General features: G+C 35.8%; 1 protein-coding gene across 3 annotated transcripts in view; it reads right to left on the bottom strand.

The window, feature by feature from the left end:
• SLC25A14 (solute carrier family 25 member 14) overlaps positions 1 to 21950 on the bottom strand; it is a 28724-nt gene extending 6774 nt beyond the window's left edge. Inside the window, exons 1-9 of one of the 3 annotated variants that reach the window (XM_015589857.1) lie at positions 21586 to 21672; positions 21211 to 21457; positions 16321 to 16414; positions 14901 to 15048; positions 12666 to 12760; positions 11273 to 11358; positions 6947 to 7042; positions 1203 to 1327; positions 359 to 494 (exon numbers count right to left, since the gene is read on the bottom strand). In XM_015589857.1, the coding sequence (XP_015445343.1) occupies positions 359 to 494; positions 1203 to 1327; positions 6947 to 7042; positions 11273 to 11358; positions 12666 to 12760; positions 14901 to 15048; positions 16321 to 16414; positions 21211 to 21285 (855 nt within the window). In that variant the 5' untranslated portion in view covers positions 21286 to 21457; positions 21586 to 21672. Of the gene's footprint in view, positions 1 to 358; positions 495 to 1202; positions 1328 to 6946; positions 7043 to 11272; positions 11359 to 12665; positions 12761 to 14900; positions 15049 to 16320; positions 16415 to 21210; positions 21458 to 21585 lie in introns of all 3 variants that reach the window. The other 2 variants (XM_015589858.1, XM_006912504.3) reach the window with 2 other exon arrangements.
• Positions 21951 to 22969: the final 1019 nt, after the last annotated feature.

Here is a 22969-nt window from a genome sequence, read left to right as displayed (position 1 = left end):
GAACCGAAATCGAGTACCAGATTTTCTATCTTAGGGTTTCTGTCTTGTCTGAAGCAGGAAAATGTGGGATACGTTAAGTCCTTTATATCAATAATTCTATTGATATAAAGTGCTATTGATAAAAGTATACTGTAGTCTCAAGCATTCGAATTGGAATAATAATATTAAGGTCCACTGTGCATCAGCAGATTGCTAAGGAAACAGTTTTCTACCTGGGAATTACTCTGAGAGGCTACTAAAAATATACATAATGATTCTTCCATCTTCAGAATGATATGTAGCAACTAAGAATAAGGCTTAAAAGGTCTGAAGTATCCAAGAAAATTAAAAATGCAATCCAAGCCCACAGTGTCCATACCTTTAAAATACCATCCAAAGTACCCTTGTAGAGATCCACATGTCCCACGATTGCCCTCTGGTTCATCATGCGAGTTCGAACCACATCAACTGGATTGGAAGCCAGAGCCCCAGCTAAGCCACATGTAAAGCTGGAACTAAAGATGAAAACTTTAAGATGACAGATTGCCCCACTTCCACCCTTGCCCACTAAACAGAAATTAGGACAAACTGAAATGTACATTGAGTCAGACTCATCAGATAAAACATGACACTTGCCCTTTCATTATAATCTAAAGAGAAAGCTAATATTTTCTAAAGAGATATCATTTAAAAGTTGTCGCCCTTACTTTTCAATCTAAAACTTAGCCTTCTTTTTAAAGGGGACAGTTTATAAGTCTAGCAAGATGTGTAAGCAGGAAGTGTCATGTAATAGTTATATAAAATTTTTAAACCATAGTATCATATGCCAAATACATTTTAGTAAAATATCATAAAAGTTGCAAGATGAAGAAAATGTAGGATGAGACTGGCAACAATCTTCAGCCCCAAACTGCGATTTCATTTCACAGGCCCTGCAAAATTTCACCTTTTTTTCTGATTCTCATTGATAAAAGCTTGCCTTCTGATCCAAAATTAACCAAAACAAACAGATGGGCTTATGAGATATAGAGGCTGTGTGTGAACAAATGCAAACCCTACAGACTTCTGATAGGGTGCTGTATTAGACACTGCCCCCAAGTGCCAAAGTGCCCATAGCACCTGGGATGTAGAATAAAGGTATCAATCCTATGAGGATTTCAGTGAAAGATACTTTTTCTGCTCAAAATACTAGAAACGGCATGAGCACAACCTATCATACTTACACAAAGTGAGTTAAAATTGTGTCTCCCATCACCCCAGACAATATTAAGTGCTTCTTTGTAATATCATAGACTGGTAGCTCTACTCCCACAACGATAGCAGCCCGCTGAGCAGTTGGGACGACACCCTACAAAATATGAGTGACATTAGACAGGTAGTGACATAAGTCTAAAAGTAAAATACACAGGTAGTGACATAAGTCTAAAAGTAAACAAAACAGGTTGGGAGTTAAAAATTGACAGAAAAATCCAAGTCTGAAGTACAGTGGTGACTCTTTCAAATCAATGCCTAATACTGGAATACTCATAAATTCCCAATTCACTTACTGTACTAAAAATAAAATATTGAGATGACACTTAAAGCACAAGTGACAAAAGAAAAAAATAGATAAACTAGACTTAATCACAATTAAACATTTTTGTATTTCAAAAGATGCCATCAGGAAAGTGAAAAGACAACCCACAGAATGGTAGAAAATATTTGCAAATCGTATACCTGACAAGAGACTAGTATCCAGAATAAATAAAGAGCTCTTACAATATAATAATAAAAAAAGACAACAACCCAATTAAAAAATGTACAAAGATCTAAACAGACATTTTGTCAAAAAAGATACGCAAATGGCTAATAAGCACATGAAAAGATGCTCAACATCGTCAGTCACTGGGGAAGACAAATCCAAATCACAAAGACATACCACTACACACCCACTAAAATAAGTGTTGGTGAGGATGTGGAGAAATTGGAACCCTTAAACACTGCTGGTGGGAATGTAATATGAGGCAGCCACTGTGGAAAATACTGGCAATTCCTCAAAAAGTTAACCACAGAATTACTATAGGACCCAGCAATTTCACACCTAGATATATATCAAGAAAACTGAAAACATATATTCATGCAATAACGTATCCACAAATGTTCATAACAGCATTATTCATAATAGCCAAAAAGTACAAACAACTCAAATGCCTACTGATTAATGAAGGGATAAACGAAATATGGTATATGTATATAATGGAATTATTATTCAGCCATAAAAAGAAATAAAGTACTGATAAATGCTAAAACAAAGATGGAACTTGAAAAAAAATATGCTAAATGAAGGAAGCCAGTCACAAAAGGTCACATATTGTATGATCCCATTTATGTGAAATGCCAGAATTGGCACATCTTTAGAAACAGAAAATAGATTAGTGGTTGTCTAGGGCTGAGAAGGTTTGGACACATGGGAAGTGACTGCTAATAGGCATGAGATTTCTTTTCGCGGTGATGAAAATGTTCTAAACTTAGACAGCAGTAATGGTTCATAAGTCTGAATATACTAAAATCCATTAACTTGTACAATATAAGGTGGTGAATTTTATGATATGTGAACTTAAAGATGTTATTAAAAAAAATAAAACCATGAAGCAAAAGTCAGTGGGAAGAGAAGAGCTTCCAAATTTAATTCACAGAATTTTAGGATGTTTAGAAAGGCCACACTAGCATGATAGCAAAGGTATGATGCAGCCAGGAAGAAGGCCAAGGCAAAAAGGGGTACTTCCTTACAAATTCTCCTGTGATAACACTATCAGCATTTCACTCATCAGCACAATACTCCTATCATAGCTCACATTACAATGCAAGATGCTAGAGCATTAAAAGTCATGTTTTTTAAGAATACTAATGATACAAAAAAAATACTTAATATAACCTTAAAGAAGACATTAAATTACATATAGTATTATTCTAATTTAGAGAAAACATATACACACATGCCTTTTTGTAAAGGATTTGAAGGAAATATACCAAAATATTTTTCTTCATCTGGGACTAGGATAACAGATCAGTTGATTTTCATTTTTATGCCTTTCTATATTAAAAAAAAAGTTCACAATGAATGTTTTATAATTGTATTTAAATGTCGTTTAAAATTGAAAATAAGATACCATGGGGACAACTGCTTTCTGGGATACCTGTTATATTAAAGTATTCAATCATTTCTAAAATCCCTAACTCAATTTATATAGTGGAAGTGATATAGCTGTGCTATCATCAGATGTTTGATTCTGCTGATCTAGCTGTCTGGACCAACAGTGCCTTCCTCTAAGACCCTTCCACTTGCTCAACTGTTAGATGAGCTTTACAGAAGACCATATTGGTGACCAGTAAGGCCCCAAACTGGAGTCCATGGGCCAAATTCAACAAAAACAACACTATTTTGTGTGGTTAGTGTTTCTAGAAGGCTGAATTAGTTTTCAATATATAAAAAAAGCAGGACACTTCACATAGGAATGCAGATTTCCAGCTTCTCTTGAAAATCCAGAAAATTTGGCCACACTGAATTCACATTGTGCATGGCAACAATGAGCAGGGCAGGTGCTCTCCAGTTACTCTAGGTCCCACCACTATGTTCTCTCTCTAAATCTGACATTAGTGCCAGTTACACTTTTTTTGTACTCATGCTGTTATTTCTCAAAGTGGAGTTAAAGAGAAAGTGAAATGCTTCCAGACCCATGTAACAATCGAAGCAGGAAAATAAGACATACACAAAGAGGACCATCTGCTTGAAGGAAAATGCAAACGTACTTCCTTGTTGAAAGGAAGAAATAATTATGTATTTCAATATGCAAAAAACACAACTGTGTCAAAAGAATACATAACTCGATGTACTTCACTTCTTTACCTTACATGCCTAGATGATGTGAGTAGCCTGGATCATGAAAGTAGCTATGTTCAGTTCTTCAAAAAATTAAACAGAATTACCACACTATCCAGCAATCCCACTTTTGGGTATAAAAGAATTGAAATCAGAGTCTTTGCATACCCATGTTCACAGCAGCATTATTCACAAGAGCCAAGATATAGAAACAACCTAAATGTCTGACAACAAATGAGCAAATAAACAAAATGTGGTATATACATACAATAGAACATTATTCAGCCTTAAAAAGGAAAGGAAATCTGACACATGTGACGACATGAATAAACCTTGAGGGCATTATGCTAAGTAAAATAAGCCAGTCACAAAAAGACAAATACTGTATGGTTACACTTATATGAGGTACCCAGAGTAGTCAAATTCATAGAGACAGAAAGTAGAAGGGTGGTTGCCCAGGGCTAGGGGGAGAGGGAAATGGGGAGTTGTTGTTTAATGGGTACAGAATTCCAGTTTTTCAAGATGAAAAGAATTCTAGAGATTAGTTGTACAGTAATATAAATGTACTTAATATTTCTGAACTGTACACTTAAAAATGGTTAAGATAAATTTTGTTATGTGTATTTTTTACACAAATTTTGTTATGTGTATTTTTTACACAGCTAAATTTTTTAATTAAAATTAAAGCAGGTATGCTCTTTTTCATGGCACCTCGGAGGCAGTCAGCTGCTTCAGGATAAAGCTGAACATCTCTTTCCCAGCCACTGGCTGCCAGAAGCTCATTGACCTGAACAATGAACGAAAACTTCATGCCTTTTATGAGAAGCATATGGCCACAGAAGTTGCTGCTGATGCTCTGGGTGAAGAATGTAAGAGTTATGTGGTTCAAATCAGTGGTGGAAATGACAAACAAGGTTTCCCCATAAAGCAGGGTGTCTTGACCCATGGCCGTGTCCACCTGCTACTGAGTAAGGAGCATTCCTATTATAGACCAAGGAGGACTGGAGAAAGCACAAATCTGTTCGGGGTTGCATTGTGGATGCCAATCTGAGTATTCTCAACTTGGTCATTGTGAATAAAGGGGAGAAAGATATTTCTAATCTGACAGATACTGCTGTGCCTAGTCGCCTTGGGCTCAAAAGAGCTAGCAGAATCCATAAACTTTTCAATCTCTCTAAAGAAGATGATGTCCGCCAATATGTTGTGAGAAAGCCCCTAAACAAAGAAGGTAAGAAACCTAGAACCAAAGCACCCAAGATTCAGCATCTTGTTACTCCACGTATCCTATAACATAAATGTCGGCATATTGCTCTGAAGAAACGGGATACTAAGAAAAATAAGGAAGAGGCTGCAGAATATGCTAAGCTTTTGGTAAAGGGAATAAAGGAGGCCAAAGAGAAACGCCAGGAACAGATTGCCAAGAGACGTAGACTTTCCTCTCTGAGAGCTCCTAACTCTAAGTCTGAGTCTAGTCAAAAATGAGATTTTGTAAGAGTAACAAATAAATAAGATCAGAAATTTCTTTAAAAAAAATTTAAAATAAATAAATAAATAAAGTAGCTATGTTCCCCTGACAAAATCTCCAATACTATTTATTGCTGTCTTTCCTTTAGCATTAGTATGTGAAAAAGTTCTCTTAGTTCCATTTTCTGGTTTTAAATTAAACTAATTAAGAAAGTATACCCCGCTGTCAACATAAAACAAATTTCAAGGATCATTATTGGCCACTAAGACCATTAGGTGAAAAGTTATTAGGAAATAGGATACATACATGACACTAGAATATCATCCTACAGATTACCAGCTAATTGCAAAGGGGGAAACAACTTATCTTTTAGGATGGTGAGATCTGGTGAGCATCACCTCACCAAGTAATCAAACTTGGCATCATTAACTGTGGGATAACATAAAATTATGTGCCTCTTGTTGTCATGCAGTATGAAATACACAGTGTCACATACGAAGTTCTCTTACCAAAAATGTTTAATGTGAATCAAATCAAGCCAATGGACCTAACTTCCAGTTTATAGGAAATACAAGAGAAATATGAGGAAACATCCTATAAGAAAGCTAGCCTGGTCTCATCAATAAAGGAAATTTGAATATAGGCTGGATGTTAGGTATTAGGGACTTACTGTTAATTTTCTTAGGTGTGATAGTGGTATTGCTATTACATAGGAGAATATCCTTATTCGTGGGAGGTGAATAATGAAGTATTTAGGGGAATACCATGATGTGCGCAACTTCCTTTCAAATAGTTTATCAAAAAAATGCATGTATGTATGTGTCTGTGTGTATACACACACAAATAGATGAAGCAAATATGGCCAAATTTTAATGGTCATTTAATCCAGATATGTATGTGTTCATTGTTCTATTCTTTCAACTTTTCTGTATGTTTGAAAATTTTTATAATAAGAAGTTGGGGAAAATTATAAAGGAAGAAAAAAAGCAAAGCTCTCTTATTAAAGAGTCTATCAATAGATTTCTCATTCTATTCTCTCTGCATATTCTATCAGTAGTTCTACTTAATATTACAATCTTAAGTGATTAAAACAGGATAAAACATTATAGGAACAACAAGAAAAAACAAAGTATATATATAGAAGACTGAAAGATAATATGACAAAATGTTTACAGTGATTATCTCTAGCTAGTGGATCTTACTGGATTTTTTTTCTCTTTTATATATTCTCTCAGTATTTTATAGTGCATAAGGTTAAAAAAGTTGTTTAAGGTAACAACTTTAGAACATAAGCATTACATAGACTATCATAAACAAATTTTGCTATATTAGTGCAAAACTGGCAAAAATATATATTGAAAACTAAACTCACTGTGAATTGAACAAACAAAAATGGCTATCTCAAATAATGTAATAACTTCTCTCACACATATAACTGCCAAACGTTAAGTAGAAATAAAGATGACTGATGATAAGGTTTGGTCCTTTCACAGGTGATAAGGAGCTTCTTACTTTATTTTTTGGGTTACTGAGAATCTCATACAGTATAAGATGACAATTCATAATTTTATGGTTTTATATAAAAAGTATTCTTCGCAGATTCTAGAAACTGAATAGAACAATATCAGGAAAAGAGTACTCACCCTCCACAGACCTCTGGCACCTTCTTGTTGGTATATATCAATGAAGTTGCCAATCATGCTGCCTTGGAACAAGCTTCCTTGAGCCTGCATTCGAATCTAAAATAAGAAGAGGTAAACATTTTGTTTTGACAGAGAGAACCAAAATGAAATGTTTCACTTATTTAAAATTAAGAAAACAGTATTTGGGAATTATAAAAAAAAAAAATCTGCCTGCTATTATGATAAAATTAATGACAACCTATATATAGAAAGAAAGTAATTTATGTCAAAGTATATCTTATAAAGATAATTATCAGCCTCACATTCCCTATACTAAGTCCATCATTTCTGGAGCTGAAAGAAAATTTAGGAAAAAGAACAAGTACTCAGTGTGGGTAAAAACAATTAATTTAAAATATGATTAGTTTAGCGAAAAATTAAAAACAGCCTACATGTTCAAAAACAACAAAGGATTAGTTATATAAATTATGAAAAATCCATATAATAGAATACTATACAGCCATAAAATTTTGTTGTAGAATATTTGTTGACGATGAAAAATGTCAACAATTAACTGCTGAACAGAAAAAGCGGGTTTTAAAACAGTATGTATGGTATATCATTTTTATTGAAAACACATAAACTTAACAAATTAGTAGTTGATAGATGGTCACGGGGATGGGAAGCATGGCATAGGGAATACAGTTAGCATTAATGTAATGGCTAGGTGGAGAGCCAGAGGAGAGAAAGAGCAATTAGGGGGATTGTTTTATAAACTATATAAATGTCTAACCAATGTACTGTATACTTGAAACTAATAATAAAATAAAATTTTAAAGAAAACATATAAACTTAAAAATAACCATATGCATAACAAAGAGACTGGATGAACATACACATTTGAATGATGTCTGTGGTTTAAGTCTGAGTGATGAGGCTACCCTGAGCATTTTTCTCTTTTGTGCTTTTATTTCCTGCCATCTACTTTTTTCTACATTGAACATGTATTGTTTATGTAATTATAAAAAGCAAAACTGTTTTAAAATATAATTTTATGCCTATAAGACCTTAAATTGAGTTTTATGTGTAAAAAGCATGATACTGTATTCTGCAAAGTAGCCTTTGAGAGGCACAAGAAAGGAGATACAGCACTAAAAAGCCATGTGAAAGATTGGGTACAATTTTCTCATTGACTCTGCACATATAGAATCACAGTAGCCAGTAAAAGGCAAAAAAAATTATACGATCTGAAGAAAAATATTACTTAGCCATAAGAAAAGATGAAGTATTGTCATTAGCAACAACATGGATGGACCTTGAGATTATCATGCTAAGCAAAATAAGTCAGAAAGAAAAAGTTAGGAACCATGATTTCACTCATATGTGCAATATAAAACAAATGAACAAGAAAAACAAAAACTCATAGACAACAAATGAACAAGACAAACAAAAACTCATAGACACAGACAACAGTTTAGTGGTTACCAGAGGGAAAGTGAGGAGGAGGGAAGTAGATAAAGATAAAGGCAGTCAAATATACGATGATAGAAGGAAATTTAACTTTGGGAGGTGAACACACAATGCAATACACATATGATGTATTATTGAATTGTACACTTGAAACCTACATGATTTTATTAACCATTGTCACCCCAAAAAATTTAATTTAAAAAAAGAATCACAGTAGTCAACCACTAAATACTAATGGCCCAAATGTAAGCCTGATTTTCATGAAGCACAACACTAGGTTTCAATAAATGTGATGTAACAGCAACATGTTTTTGTGTGGAAAGTCAGCTGCTACTACTGAGTTTTTAAATAAGAACTTAACCAAATTAAATCAGAATAGAAACTATCACAAAGACAAACTGAAACCACAAATATCCTATGGTAAGTAGATTTCTTTAAGGAGGTGATTCCTGAACAGGGCTGAGACTAGGGTGAAGTAAGTGTGGCACTTTCCTTAGGCACAAAATGTGGGAGGGGGAGACACAAAAAATTTCAGTAATCCAGATAAATAATATTTTAATGCAATATTTTATTTTTACCCTCTTTAATTCCGCCCTCCAACTTCCACCCCTGACCTACAGATGTTGCCGTCTTCCCTTAAGAACGGATCTCTGAAGGTGGGGTGTCTCCTCCCACGAGCTCACGGTGCACCCCCAGAGCCTGGTGCCCCCAGGGCCTAGTGCACAGGAATGGAGGGAAGTGCGGCTCTCCAAGGGACTGGCGGGGGGGCTGGCGCCCCAGGGGCCTGGTACCCATGGCACACTCGGGGGGGCCCTGGTGGACCCGGGATGTGGTCCATGGCTCTACCTGGGGCACAAACCCAGGACCTTCTGCATGTAAAGCAGACGTGCTAGCCACTACACTATGGAGCCACCCTCTTAATGCAATATTTTAAAAAAATCAAAATTAATACACAAAAATCCACAATGAACCAAATACCAAAACTGTAACTAAAGAAAGGATCCAACAGGAAAGGATTAGGTGAGGTGAGAGTGAAATGAATTGTACAAAATATTGATACTTTATCACAAATTTTTTGCATTCATTTTAATTTTTTTTAAATGTTGCATAAAAATGTTATTTCTCTTGATTACTGAGTTTTTTTGGTGACTCCTTACATTTCACACCCAAGGGGAGTATATCACTTGTCTCATCCTAGTCCTGGCCCTGTTCCTGAGCAGTCTTTTTTTTTTTTTGGAGGGTTAGTTTACTTATTTTAATTAGTTTCAGGTATAATCCTGAGCAGTCTTGAAGGATAAATTCATGAGGAAAGGTGGAAAAGGCACTGAGGCAGAAAGAGAACTACAAGTACAAAGGCAAGGAGGTAATGTATAATAGATCAGAGAAAAAGCTGTCCAAGGATAAGTAAAAGGATTGAACAGCCCAACTGTGATTATAAATCCTATATTATTATCATCACAGTCTAAGATTGTGACTATCCCTGCCTCCCAGCATCACTCAGCCCTACTAGATATAAAATAAAAGAAAAAGGTAGATTGTAGCATTCATTGGTCAATGGTTGTACTATACCTGACAGGTCAGAGAAACAGGAAATTAAAACCAATTACTTAGGTGATTAAGTCTACAATCCAGAAGGATAACAAAGGAAGCTTCAGGAAGTTAAGTATTATTGTTCTTGAAAAGCACATTCTAACAAGTGTAATTGTATTGCAAGTATTTTAGAATTTTAGAATATAGTCAATTCTCCTCATAAATACTTATTCTATAAATTGAAAGTGATATAAAAATTTTATAGCTAGATTATTCTCAATATAATCCAGAAAGACAATTTTATATCTTTTCTCCATCAAGTCACTCTCCTGGTTCTCAAAACTCTCTGCAATAGATCTCTCTTTCATTAACCTAGCCGCCTATGGTTGCAAATAAATAATGCATATGTCCTCTGACTTTTTCCTCACTTTCTAAAACAATTATTAAAAACTTGAGATTCACTCACACATTTTATTGCTTTTAATTAATCATAAGTTTAAGTTAATAAGTAGAAAATGTTTATCATTTAATGAGATAAAATAATATGAAGATTAATATCATTAGGTAAATGTTTTCATTCTGTATTTTGATAAAATCTGAAAGAAATCCTATTATATTTTAAAAATTCAGCACCACTAATCTATACTGTTCTGGTTCTGAATTCAGAATATCCCAATGCAAGTCAAAAGAGTGAGATTTTGAAGCTAAATCTCACTCTCAATAGAAATATGAATAAGATAGGAAAAGACAGAGACATTATAGACTTAACACACCTCGATCAGTTATTAAAGGAGGCTTCTCTAAAACCTGTATTTCAACTTACCCCTTTGTTTGGTATCCCAGGTTACACCACAGGTCAATATACCATATTAATAGCTTTGGAATGGGTAGGGGATATGCCTTTCTTTTGTAAAGTGGGGAAAGGACTATTATAAAAACAAGTTCACTCTCAAATCTCTTTTAGAAAAGTACAAATGGAAGTAGGGGATCTGGAAATTGATTCCCTTAAAATCGCATAGCCCTTGGAAAGAACCTGTAGAGTTTTGCATACTCTAATTTGAAGACCAATGGATTAATGTAAATTGACTACTATTTATTGAGCATCTACTACCTACCAAGTACAATGATATGCGGTTGATATACATTATCTATAATCCTTAACAACCCTGTGTGATAAGTACTGAATTATCTTCATTTTACAAACAAAGAAACAAGCTTAAAGTAATTAAGTGATTTGCCCAAAGTTTTACAGCTGACAAGTGATAGAGCGGGGATCTAATCTGACTCAAAGTTTGTGCTCCTTACACATCACACTGCATATATCTAACACTACCAGACCTCTCTTACCTTTAGTACATCAGTGGGATTGGCTATAGTGGAAGATATCACTCCAGACACTACCCCACAGATCATATTAATTAGAAGAGTTTCATCTGTAAAAAGGAGCAAAAAAAGAAGGAAAGGTCTGCTTGTATTAAGTACCAGTTTCTGAGAATAGAGTACTAGTCTAGCAGAGGAAGGGAACCCTAGTCAGAGACTGTAGAAATGAACTATAAAGCTTATGATATGATAATATTTCTAGATCTTAAATTAATACTGAAACATATAAAATTATAAAACATAAATCATTATTTTAAAAATATATGTATTTCTAAAGAACACTGGAACATGTCCTATTATTCTATATAACTGCCAATAGCACACATATTCAGAATGTGGTATTTCCCCTCAAATCATTTCAAACATCTAAAGAAAATGATTTTAAGTCTTTTTTCTGAATAATCATCAGCAGTAACTGAATGTTAAGATAAAATATTTGTCTGATACAAAAATTATCTAAATATTAATTTTGATCAGCCTTGATATCTACTAGCCTCTATTTACAAAAGGTTTCTGTACTCAAATGTGAAAAACTAGCCATTTGAAACTAAATCCTCTCAGCTAACAAAAACAAAACAAAAAAATCCACAGAGCATATTGTCCTAAAGTGAAAATTCAATCTTCACCATGCCTCCTCACAATGAAGAGTCCACAAACAGAAACTAGGTAAACTCAAGTGAAAAATCTGTCAAAGGAAATCACTTTAGGAAGAGAATCCTTCAGGATTCTCATAGAAGAGGCTCCAGAAAAAAAGTTGATTTAGGACAATAAAGTGATTCAAAGGACATTATTAATCAAAAGGCTGTTCAGCTGTTCCCAACCACAAAACAGCTCCAGGCCTGTGGTAAAATAACCATTTAGTACAGCATCAGGCTGGAAGTGTTGCAGCAGCAAATTTAGAGACATGATAATACTGAATGTGGGTAAGGTGGCCATAAGTACATCAGAATCTAGAATAATAGCTTAAAATTACTCCACCTAACAAAAGCTTATTAAAATCAGCAGCTAAAAAATTCCTTATAGTTGAAGTCCTCATTGATGACAATGGCATTAATTTTCTGGACAAGCCTGTTCCATATTACCTCTGTGATGACCAGAAGCCTTTTTTTTTTCTTTGATAGGAACAGGGACAAACTTGAAGAGCAGGTCCCTCGTGTGTGTGTGTGTGTGTGTGTGTGTGAGTGTGTGTGTGTGTGTGTGTCACTTCTGCAAGGATTAATCCAAAGTCAGTACAAGCTCACTTTGTCCTTGCAATGACTGTCACCATTCTCAGACAGCCTATGATGAACACTTCTCACTAAGCATGATTTCAATAATCCCTTTTAGTATTACCCCAAGAGAATAAGGAGTCTATACTGACCTTCCAAACGTTCTACAAATAATCTCTTCAAGCTTTGGTAAATGCCAATTTTAATGGTGCCATATGATGCCTGTCTTAGTAAAGCAGGAGCAATTCTGCCAAAAAAAAAAGTCAATTATACTCAACACGTATTTGCAAATTATACATATCTAGACAGCTTACTCATTTCCATTACCCAGCTCATTCCACCCAACAACAGCAGAATACACATTTTTTTCAAGCACCGAGAGAAAGTATTTAGGTCATAAAACAAACCTCAACAAATTTTTAAAAATTAAAATCATATTAATTATGTTTGCTGACCATAATGGAAATAAACTAGAAATCAATACGGAAAATCCTCAAACACTTGAAAATTAAACACTACATTTCTAAACAATCCATGGGTCACAGAAGTCTCAAAGGAAATTTTGAATTTATATAGACCTGAATGAAAATGAAAATTCAACCTATTAAAATCTGTGGGATGCAGCCAAAGCAGTGCTAAGAGGTAAATTAACAGCACAAAATGCTTATGGTAGAAAAAGAGGAAAAGCCTCAAATTAATAATCTATGTTCCTACCTCAAGAAACTAGAAAAAGAGCAAAATAAACCCAAAGCAAACAGAAGGAAATAACAGAGCATAAATAAAATTGAAAGAGGAAAATAGAGAAAAAGCAATGAAACAAAAAGTGAGCTCTTTAAAAAAAAAAAATCAGTAAGCTTGATAAACCTCTAGCAAGGCTCACAGTAATGAAGGGAGAAGACATAAGTCACCAATATCAGGAATGAAACAGGAAATAGCACTACAAATTCTACAGCCATCAAAAAGATAATAAGAGAATACTATACACAATTTTATGCTCTTAAATTCAACAACTTGGAAAAGCTAGACTAATTCCTTGAAAACCAAAGCTCAATCAAGATGAAATAGATAATCTGAATAGTCTCATAACCATTAAAATTTTTAATTCATAATTTTAAAATTCCCAAAAAGGAAATATCCAGACAGATAGTTTCACTGGAGAAGTCTACCAAACATGTAAAAATTAACACCAATATTACACCATCTCTTCCAGAAAACAGAAAGGGAATGTTCTCGACTCATTTTATGAAGTTAATATTATCCTGATACCAAATCCAGACAAAAACAGTACAAAAAAGGAAAAGTATAAGCCAATATCTCTCATGAACTTAGATGCAAAAGTCCTTAACAAAATATTAGCAAACTGAATCCAGTCACGTAGAGAAAACAAGTATACACCATTACCTACCTCAAAGAGATTTTTTTAAATCAATCTTACTTCCTAACAGTTGCAGACACATCTTTCATCCTTTCAGGAAGGAGGTACTAGAGTGAAGATTTCACCTTATTTAAGTTTTGATTATAAACTGGAGATATTCTCACTCATACCTCCCTTGAGATTCTTCAAAATTGCAGAATTATACTTTAGTAGTTATAAATAGATAGCAGAAGTTCAGCCAGTTATAATTTTAAAATAATGGCTAAATATGCATATTTCTGACATTATTGCTTGCTATCAAAAAAAAATAATAATCATATAATCCATGCTGATGAAATAACAAGGATGTATTACTTGATTTTTCCCCAAGAAAATTATCTTTGATATTAAGTCTAACTTAGGTGAATAATAAAATTGATATCTATTCTCTGAGCGACTAACTGGTACCTTAGATGCAGGAGTGGCCTAGGAAATGGGCAGCAGATAAACAACAAACTGGACAATAAACCACAAACTTCCAGCTAATCAAAAGCTGATCCAAAAAAAAAAAATGGGTCTCCCACTCTCTCATTCTGAATTTTCTGTTTAAACTGCCAGAATAGTATTTCTTTAATGAGGAAAATTTTAAAAGAAATCGGTATTTAGCAACTCAGGAAGAATATCACAAAAATATATACAGTTAACTAGTGCTGTTATTCACAGTGGCTATGGATGACTCTCACAAAAAACAAAACAAAAAAAAAAAAAAACAGGAGAAAGCCCATGCTGCAATGACATGCTGCAATGAGATATCCCTTTTAAAATGTATCACTTTTAGCTGAACACATTTATAAATGAACACAAAATCCAAAGCTCAAGGCTTATAAGCAAGTGAAATATAAACTGGCACATCAATACTAAACTACAAGTTGAAATGGTGAATATGAAGGGCACAAACTATCAGACAGCTGAAATACATGGCTTCTTTACAGAGTAATTCTATTCATGATATAAGGAAAGAATCCAGTCTCACCCTGAATACAGAGCCAATACACCCTCTTCTTTATATATTCGGAACAAGGCATGAAACATTCCTCGATATTTTATCTCTTTGAAGCGAACATCAATGCTTTGGCCTTGAACTTGAAGTCTTGTCTTAGTTAGGTCCACAGGAAAAGTTCCTATGAAGGAACACACTCATTTATTAGTTTGCCCAAGGAGTCAGGTTCAATGTTGGCTGAATTTACGCCAATGACAATTTTTAAAACAGAAGACTAACTCCTTTTTATAACACACAGAAGATCTCTACTAGAATACCACTGTCAGAGGACAAGAATTGTATGTAGTAAAGTGAAATGTACTGTACTATAGCTAGGCAGCAAGATTTAGCCCACATTATAATGAAACTATGATAAAATAAAGTCCTTTAAGTGATCCTAATATACTACAAATACAAAATAATTTGAATGTTTTAATTTCATCTGTCTCTTCCTTCTGCCTCCCTTCCCACCTCGAATCTCCCCACTTTTCCTTCATAAAATCTCCTCAAATTTTCACAAAGAACATAGGAAAGCATGGGATTGCTGCTCCAGATACTCTCATATACTATTACAAAGTTTTGTGTGTTTTTTTCTTTTGTCTGTTTACAAGAAACAAACAGTTCCCTAGTATAATGAAAGATAATAGCGAAGTCCTGTATGGTCCACTTATCCTAGTTCCTTAGGTAATTCAGGACTAATACCAGCGCAGTGCTTGGGTGGGGGTGATTTCTTTAATCAAATTTCTTTCTCTATGTTAACACATAGAAGTGTCATTACATTGACAAAATGTGTTTTAAGGAATATTTCAAGGTCTAAAACTAACCAGGAGATTATGTAGCTCTGGTCACTGACGACCTTGATATCACAGCATTAGAGCATATGCCAACAAAGTCAACAAAGATTAGTTTAGGAAAGAGAAAATTTGGAAGATTAAAAAAGCAATCTAAAAATATTTCAAAATTAAAACCAAATAGAGAAGAATCTGGTTTGATCTTGTTAGTCAATTTTCTTCTAAAATGGGACAGAGGTTTGAAAACAAGAAGTTTGGATACTTATACTAAGAAAGTTACAAACAACTTAGCATAAAGGAAGGACCATTAGTACAAGAATGTAGCAGAAATCTCTATCTTATCTAATTCCTTCTATATTTTCATGTATATTACCTAAGCCTAGAAAAATTAACAAATCACTCAACTATTGAAAAACTTCCTAAGTTTGACTTTTCTTAACTTCACTTTCCATACCATTAGTACTTTCTCAGGAAATATTACTTGATAGCTTTGACACAATAGTCTTTTAAACAAATAAGCACATATCTTTTTTACTTTTTCTCTAGTTTCACCAAAAATAACTGTCACCATAAGCTACTATCTATACCATAAGAAGCAGATTTGTCAATTGTCACATTCTTACCAAACTCAGCAACCATAGAGGCAAGGCCGCCATATACAAAGGGTTTCCAATTCAGACCAGACATCTCATGGCTTACAGTGGCACTTTTCTGGTGCTAAAAATAAACACAAATCAGAACAAGGCACAAGAATGAGGAGCATTTGTTAGTGTCCAATTACAAAATTTATATCAACAAAATAAAACAAATGTAGAGGAAAAACCCTACCAAGTGAGATGACACAAAATGGGGGATACCGTTTTATGTGATACATGATCATGAATGTGTTCTTTACTGCCATTCTGTAGGGGTAGGTGTGAGATTCACTCAAAGATCAACCTATGCCCTTCATTCTCTCTAGTTTCTTTAATGTTAGCCTCATCCCCACCCAAAGAAGAGGTATCAGTCCACCCAGCACACCCAACTTAGACATTTAACTAGATAATCACAAGTGAAAGAACCTGGAGTTCAAATTATATAGGCTGAGGCATCTCATAAAAGCAGTTCATGGTATTCAGTCAGCTTGCCTCAGGTACAAAGCACAGGCTGACACCACTACCCTCTCATATTCTTAGCTCTCTCATCTCTCTACTAAACTTTGTTTTAGTTTGTCTAGCTACTTCTAGCTATACACAACTTCCCCCGACTAGGCCTAGCCTGAGTTAAGCACTTTTTCTCCTGGTTCCCAGAGGAATGAGTAACATGAATTATGTATTTTCTCTGTGACATTTAACATCTACCCATCCAGTGAATCTCCTTTTCCCTGGCTTTTCAAAGTGCGTACATACAAATATTGTTTTTCTTTGAAGTTCAAGTTCTTTAACAATGTATTCTACTCTCTACCTCCCTTTCTTCCTTTCTCATCCCATCCACATTAGACCTGTCATTTTCAATCTTTACAACTTTTTTTTCCCCTGCCACTCTCAGCTATTTCTCTCTTGGATTGTTTCCCCACAGCTCTGCCCTCTATATCAGTGGTTTTCAAATTTTTATGTGCACCAGAATAATCTAGAAGGTGGATTAAAACATAGATTGCTGATCTGGGTCTAGCCTGAGAATTTGAAAGTTTTCAAATAATGTTGATGCTTACACACTTTAAGAGCTGCCCTAGGCATCACCTATTAAATTGTGGTCCAGCTGGAAGTAATCTTTTCTTAGGATGGACGCTCAGATATCTTTTCGATAGTTTTCAGAGCTTCACAGAATGTATATTATTGAATTTCAAAAGCAGCTTCAGCTCCACTTGATAGCTCAGCTGGTAGAGCAAAGGACTGTAGTCACGAAAGTAACTTCAAGTAGTTTATGGTCAGGAATGAAGACTCTGAAGTCAGACTGCCTAAGTTCAAATCCTGACAACACCACTTACAGCTCTATGCCTGGGTTTTCTGAACTGTAAAATGGGGATAATAATAAATACTATATTATAGGTTGCTCTGAAAAATAAATAATATATGTAAAACACCTAGAAAAGTACTTGGCATCTAGTTTGACAACTATTAGCTATTAAATATCATTATTACATTTTGAAAAGTACTCAAATATATATTTTAACAGATATTACTTGCTTCCCACTTCTCCCATTGCCCAGTCTGGGGTAAGCACCATTGAGTAACAGTCTCTTTTTTAGGGGAGACAAGGTTTTGTTTTGTTTCCACATAAGGAATTCTCTGTAACTAAGCACAGAAAAACAAACTGCAGACAAATGTTTTAGTTAGAGGTCACAAAAATAATTATGGAAATTTCCTTTCGAGCATAGTGTGATCATCCAATTTATCCGACATAGAGTCTTGAATAGACAACTCTTTTGGAGGAAAATTGTTGAAAGGAATTCTAAAAAGCAAAGTAGGAATAGGCACTTCACATAGCTGCAGCTTAAAATAAGAGTCTTGAGTTCTAAATACTATATTAACATTTTCAGTTATGCCCACATTTTAATATTATATTTGATAGCAAAACATGATCCACACAGTGAAAGGGTAGGCATGGAAAAGCAAGGACCATGGCATATCCCCTCTCTGAACTTGTGGGGAGAAATGCTCTCTCCATTGATCAATTTAGAGATTCCCCAAAACAGTTAAACATTTCAAATGGCTGCTATGCTTCTCTCTAAAGCTTTCTCCTATAACTTCTTCCAACTCTTCTCAATACAGAGAAAGCCTCTAGCAGAATTTTACTACCTGCTACCCAGCCTTTTAATAAGATGTGCTCAGGGTTCATGGAACAATAATAAATCAGTTAAAGACAGGGGGCAGAGCCAGAGCAGAAAGACCAATCTTAGATCAGTCAGCCCAGTGGTTCCTTAATGAAGTTTTCATAATTCTGAGGCAAAATGACCAAAGTAAGGGCATCTAGTGCCTTTTTTTTCAGCCAAATATATTTAAAGGACTATTAGGAAATTATGTCCTTCCAAATCCTGGAACATTTTTTAAATCACTTTTCTTGTATGAAATTATAATAGCAGTTGGTAGTTTATTTTGTTTAGTGTCTTTACTTGGCAAAATAAGACTGGCTACACAAATTTGTGCCTCCTTCCCACACTTTCATTTAAATTGTATTGGTCCATGGAATCCAAAAAAGTCTGGGAACCACTGGTCAAATTCACTGCTACCACGGCCACCTCCCCATCCCCATCTGATAATAAAATCCCTTTTCCTCTAATGTTAAGAATCTTGCTATGAAGAAGTCCTGTATCATCTTTAATTAGATCTGATTTTAAACATTCCTTCCTCCTACTGAGCCAAAAGTTTGACTTCCTGTTGTTTTCACTCATTTTTTGGATATAATATTAAACAATTTTATTCTTTTTCCCTAGGAGAATCCTTCAAATATTTAATAAAGACAGATATTATGTTCTCCTACATCTATCTTTCTCAGCTAAGTAACCACCACTATTTTCATCATTCTTATACTTCAATTATTACAGTGGAAAATTGCAGTTGCTTTGGTGGGGGCCATATCACACTACTGAATCATTAAAATGTCAGCTAAAACCTCCAAGTCTTTTAACTAAGGCTGTACACATGCATATAGGTTATGTCATACCTATTCCACAGTTGTGCAATGCTTTCTGAACCTTCATTTATCCCTTCTATTTCTTAATCTCAGGGATACAAATAATGACTAGGATGAGGTTTATCTTCTAGTTGTCCCATGTTATTTTCTCCTAAGTATGATTCCTGAGGGCAGACACCATATCTCACAGTACTTTTTATAATCCCCTAGAATAGCTTACACAGAATTGGGTATACATCCATTAAATACTTGGTTGGTTCCAGTGTGATGTTCTTTATCTATGTATGCAGCCTTTATGTAAAAGATTATGGGAGAAATCATGAAAACTAACTAGCCTGACCAATACTACATGCTCTATACAAGACACTTTGCTGATCCTCAGAGATTCTCTGCTTACTAATTCTCTTCCCTTGCTTTTGTTGCAGAGAATTACTTGTGTAAAATCCCCCCCAAGCACTGTTAAAATAATTTTGACTTGTGAGGGCTATCCCCAGACATGGGTAAAAGGAGAGAATTCATATTTGAGTTAAAATAGAAGTATAGTATTTTTATTGTATACAGAAGCCAATGAAAAATGCCTTCAAAGTGCAGACATATATTCTAAAATCTGACTAAGATTTGGAAAATTTGATAGCCAAAAGAGGAAAATGTCCTAAAATACAAGTTGCATAGCCCTACACTACTCCGAATATCTGATCAGAAAAAAATATAGGTGCCTTTCTTGCTTTCTCCTTTAAGAAAGAGTAGGCATTAGAAATTCTCAGATTCAGGAGGTAATCATAAAGAGTCAAGCAAATATTTATTGAAAGCATATTAAATGCCCAAATCTGCAATGTGCTATGGTCATTATGGTCATGTTAAACAAAAAAAAGGAAGAAGAACAAATAAATGTTCAACACCATGACATATTTATCATTCAACTTATCTTTCCTGGATAATCAAGGAGACTGAGGTAGGAATAAAATACAGTACTTGCCTTTCAAGAGCTTATAATCTGATGGAAGAAATCAGAGTAGTTCATTAGAGAAAAATTAAGTACTAAACTATAAAATACAAACTATAAGAACAGGAGAAGCATGGAATATAAGACAATCAGCATAGGCTTGAATAATTTGGAAAGGTTTGTAGAGGTGTGAAAATTTAAAATGAGCTTTGACAGAGGGCAGGTAGAATCTGGATAGGTGTAGGTAAGGGAGAAGAGGAGGCAGAACAGGATGAATAGAGACACAAATGTGAGGAAAAGCACAGCATGTGGTTTGTTCTGAGAAGGAAGAGTGCAACCTAACTGAAACAGAAAATTCCCTTATCTGATTGAAACAATATCAGTCAAGAAGTATAAGGAACAGGTCATGTTTAAAGGCTTGAAACCAAAGTATGTATGGTGGGTCCTGGGGATGCTCTAAGTTTTTGAACAGGAAAGTGACTTGAGGAAATCTACATTTTAGTTAGCATACCAGGGCTGCAGCAAGCAGTGATTACAAATGGAAGAGGCAGAGAAACTAGCTTAGGATAATGTGAAGTTAAACAGACAAGATGTTTGTTGGCAGTGAAGGTTAGAGATAAGTTCCTAAAATGGAGACACAGAGAGAGCTTGATGATGTAAGGAATGAAAGCAAGGAAAGAGTTCATGATGACTCTAAGCATCCCTAGCCTGGAAAAAAAAAAAAAAAAAAAAAAACAAGAAAACACTGACAGAAAACTACAAATGTCCCTTCTGTTACCTCCTCTGAGAAACTAATCTGTGTTGATAAAGGCTCTCAACCCAATTAGTTAGATGAACTGCATTTTAATAGATGCCTTTAATGCCTTGACCTCAAGGAGTGGCAGGGGTAGAAACTGAAGGGAAGCAAGCGTCTTTCAACAGCATCCCTCACACTAATACAATGGAGGTGTTTGCTTACTCCGCTTACAATCACGGCCGCCGTTGCAAACTTCACCCTTAGAAAAATTAGGATTATTCCGGGAAAGATACCCATTCACCCTCTGGGTAGCAGGATCTTGCCAGTTCCTCAGCTGTCAGAGCGAGTTCGTGGAGAGACGGGAGGCGCCTGAAGGAGGCGGCCTCCCAGGGGGGTCGAGGAAGCAGGGTTCAACCGAAGAAGTAAAACCACCGATGCCAGAAGAGTGAAAGACAGGGAAGGGACTCGGCTGAGGGGAGAGAGAGACCAAAGGACCGTTAAGCCCCTCCCAGGCCGGAACCAGGCCAGCCCGGCCCCGCGCGGCCTGGCGCGGCCTAGCCCCGCTCCCCAGCCTGAAGTCCAGGAGCTCCCCCTCACCTGCTCCGGCTCATCGGACGACTGGGAAGCTGAGGCTCCCACAGTCGGAAACGCCACCGCAACGCCAACCCGGAAGCATTGAGACCATCGGAAGTAACCATGTTGTTGCCTTGGCAACGGTGGCGCAGGCATTCCAACTCCACCTCCTCCAAGCCTTAAAAAGAAGGCGCGAAATTAGAAGCGGAAGTGACTGGAGTCTTGACAGAGTGGTCAGGAAGGCTGCAGGCTTACGGGTCCAAAGGAGCAACCTGACTTTCGGAAGGGAGGTGTTGGGAGAGGAAGTTAAGGTGTAAGAATTTGGCAACTTCTGCAGTTAACATGCTCGCCAGTGAGGGCAGACATGTCACCGCGTTACTACCCACCTCCAGCGAACTAGGCCCGGGAAAGGAGGGGCGGGGTAAAAAGAGGAGCCAGCGGAGACAAGGCGACGCAAGGGGCGGGGCAAGCGGAGTAGAAGGGCCTGGCGACTGCGCACAAGAAAAGGAAAAAGAGGGAAAGTGAGGAGGTGGGGCAAAGGGCTTAAAAGTGGTAAAATGAGAGAAAGGTGATGCGCGGTATTTAGAAAGATCAGGTAAGCAAATACACCTCAGCCCCTACTGGGCGCCAGGCGTTGTACACAGGCCCTGAACTCAAAGCACACAGTTGAGAAAAAGCAAGTTGGAAACAGAAAACGGGACCATGAAAAGTTAAAGATAAAAAATTTGAAGAGTAGAAATGCTAACAGGGGAGTTCTGAGTTAATCCGCAACTCACAATCAGCCAGAAAACAATGAGAGGGCCTGCTGACCACCTTCTAGCTCTAGCCCTTGGGAGTAAAAGGACTAGCTGCAAAGCACCCTGGGTGATTCCGTTTACTCAATGCGCTACATCTGATTTTTAAGCCTCTTGTGAGAAGGTTCCGTAATCGCGCAGGACTACACAATAATAAGGTTTATGTGTTGAGTGTAACAGTTCAGTCACTGCAACACACATGGCCCTAAATGATTGTTTGTTGAATGACTACATGTTTGGAATACCTTTGTTCCAAAAGGATCTTGCTTATTTTAGTTCACATCTTGTTTTTTTTACTCTCATTAAAGAAATTTTCAGGCAGCACACAGCGTTAGCTGACATTACAGAATGCTTATTGAGGATGATGCCAAGAGCTTCATGTGCACACAACTACCCTTTGAGACACATACATTTATTTTCCCCTTTTGATAGATGAGAAAACTGATGTAGTAAGAAGAGAATAACTTGGTAAGGGGCAGAGCCGGGATTCAAATTCAGATCTGAATTTAAAATATAAAGCTCTTAACCACTATTCTATACTGCTCTCAACTTTAATAATACCCTTGTTCCCTTCAGAAACTTAATTTCTAAAAATAAAGATAATATAAGAAGTA

This window comes from Pteropus alecto, unplaced genomic scaffold (genome assembly GCF_000325575.1).
Source record: "Pteropus alecto unplaced genomic scaffold, ASM32557v1 scaffold145, whole genome shotgun sequence".
NCBI lineage: Eukaryota > Metazoa > Chordata > Mammalia > Chiroptera > Pteropodidae > Pteropus > Pteropus alecto.
Note: the sequence above shows the minus strand (reverse complement) of the source record. Positions and strands in the feature narration are given on the sequence as shown.